Source organism: Carlito syrichta, unplaced genomic scaffold, assembly GCF_000164805.1.
Source record: "Carlito syrichta isolate Samal-C Ts95f unplaced genomic scaffold, Tarsius_syrichta-2.0.1 Scaffold311911, whole genome shotgun sequence".
NCBI classification, from domain to species: Eukaryota; Metazoa; Chordata; class Mammalia; order Primates; family Tarsiidae; genus Carlito; species Carlito syrichta.
Genome location: NW_007256007.1, coordinates 271,331 through 272,484, shown reverse-complemented (window position 1 = coordinate 272,484; position 1,154 = coordinate 271,331). Strand labels below are relative to the sequence as shown.

General features: G+C 51.6%; 1 protein-coding gene across 1 annotated transcript in view; it reads right to left on the bottom strand.

The window, feature by feature from the left end:
• Window positions 1–1,154, bottom strand: part of GCN1 (GCN1, eIF2 alpha kinase activator homolog) — a 71,152-nt gene that overhangs the window by 29,962 nt on the left and 40,036 nt on the right. Inside the window, exon 34 of the mRNA XM_008069299.1 lies at window positions 202–448. Within this exon, the coding sequence (XP_008067490.1) occupies window positions 202–448 (247 nt within the window). The remainder of the gene's footprint in view (window positions 1–201; window positions 449–1,154) is intronic.

Below are 1,154 nucleotides of genomic sequence, written 5' to 3'. Positions count from 1 at the left end.
AAAAAAAAAAAAAAAAAAGGAAATCATAAAGTCCAGGCAAATCAGCAAGGACTTGGCTGGACCAGGTCATACACACAGCTGTCCTCTCTGCAGCACACATAAGCACTAGCCCTCCACCTTGGGCGCAAAGGCCAGATTCCTTCCTCTGGCAGTGTAGGGACTGACTTCCCATGCTGGGCAGCACCAAGCTCAGACGCTCACCTTCCCGCCGGCGGAAGTTCTTCTTATCCTGAATGGCATCAGTCAGTGCTGCCATCATTTCCTGCTGCTTCAGCGAGAGGATTCCCAGACCCTTCACCAGGCCCGCCAATCCATAGGCAGCCCCTTTGCGCTCTGCATACTTGTCTGACTCCAGCAGCTGCTGCATGAGCCTCTGGATCATCCCTCCAGCATCCTCCTTGATAGCTGGCACGAGAGGTGGCAAGCAGCTGGCCACAGACTCCTGGACCTATGGGAGAGGCCCGCAATGTCAGTGCCACAGCTCAACTGCAGTCAGTCCTGGCAACTGACAATCCCATACAGCACCTACCACTAGATGTCCCCAAGACCCATCAAAGCCCCCGCCTGTTGGGTGTCACAGAATATTAGAAAAGCAAACAATGTTTTATACATTCTTTGAAATCTGACACAGGTGAAAGTGTCCCTCAGGGTGCACACTACAATCTATCAGAGACAAGAGCATCAGCACTGTGGTTGCTTTTTCTGGTCTAAATGGAAAACCTAGACTTGGGGGAGCGGGAGGGAAGACTCCAAAAGTTAAACCTACTAAAAAAGAAAGCTCTCCAGAGAGAAGTGCACTGCTTCACATCCATACAAATGGCCTATGTCTCTCAGTTTCCAAACGTGTCACAGAGAAATCAGACTGAGCCATACAGGACCAGGGTTAAATTGAGTGGTACCAAAAGACACTCAATCCTGTCTTCCAAGCTGGATGCAGAGCTCATGCGTATAATCCCAGCACTTTGGGAGGTGGAGCATAAGGACTGCCTGAGACCAGAGGTACAAGGCCACCCAGGGTAACTTGGCAAGACCTCGTCTCTACAATAAATCAAAAATAGCCAGGCTCGGTGGCTCAGCCTGTAATCCTGCGCCTCTGGGAGGCTGAGGTGAGTGGACTGCCTGAGCCCACGGGTTCAAGACCCGCCTGGGCAGGC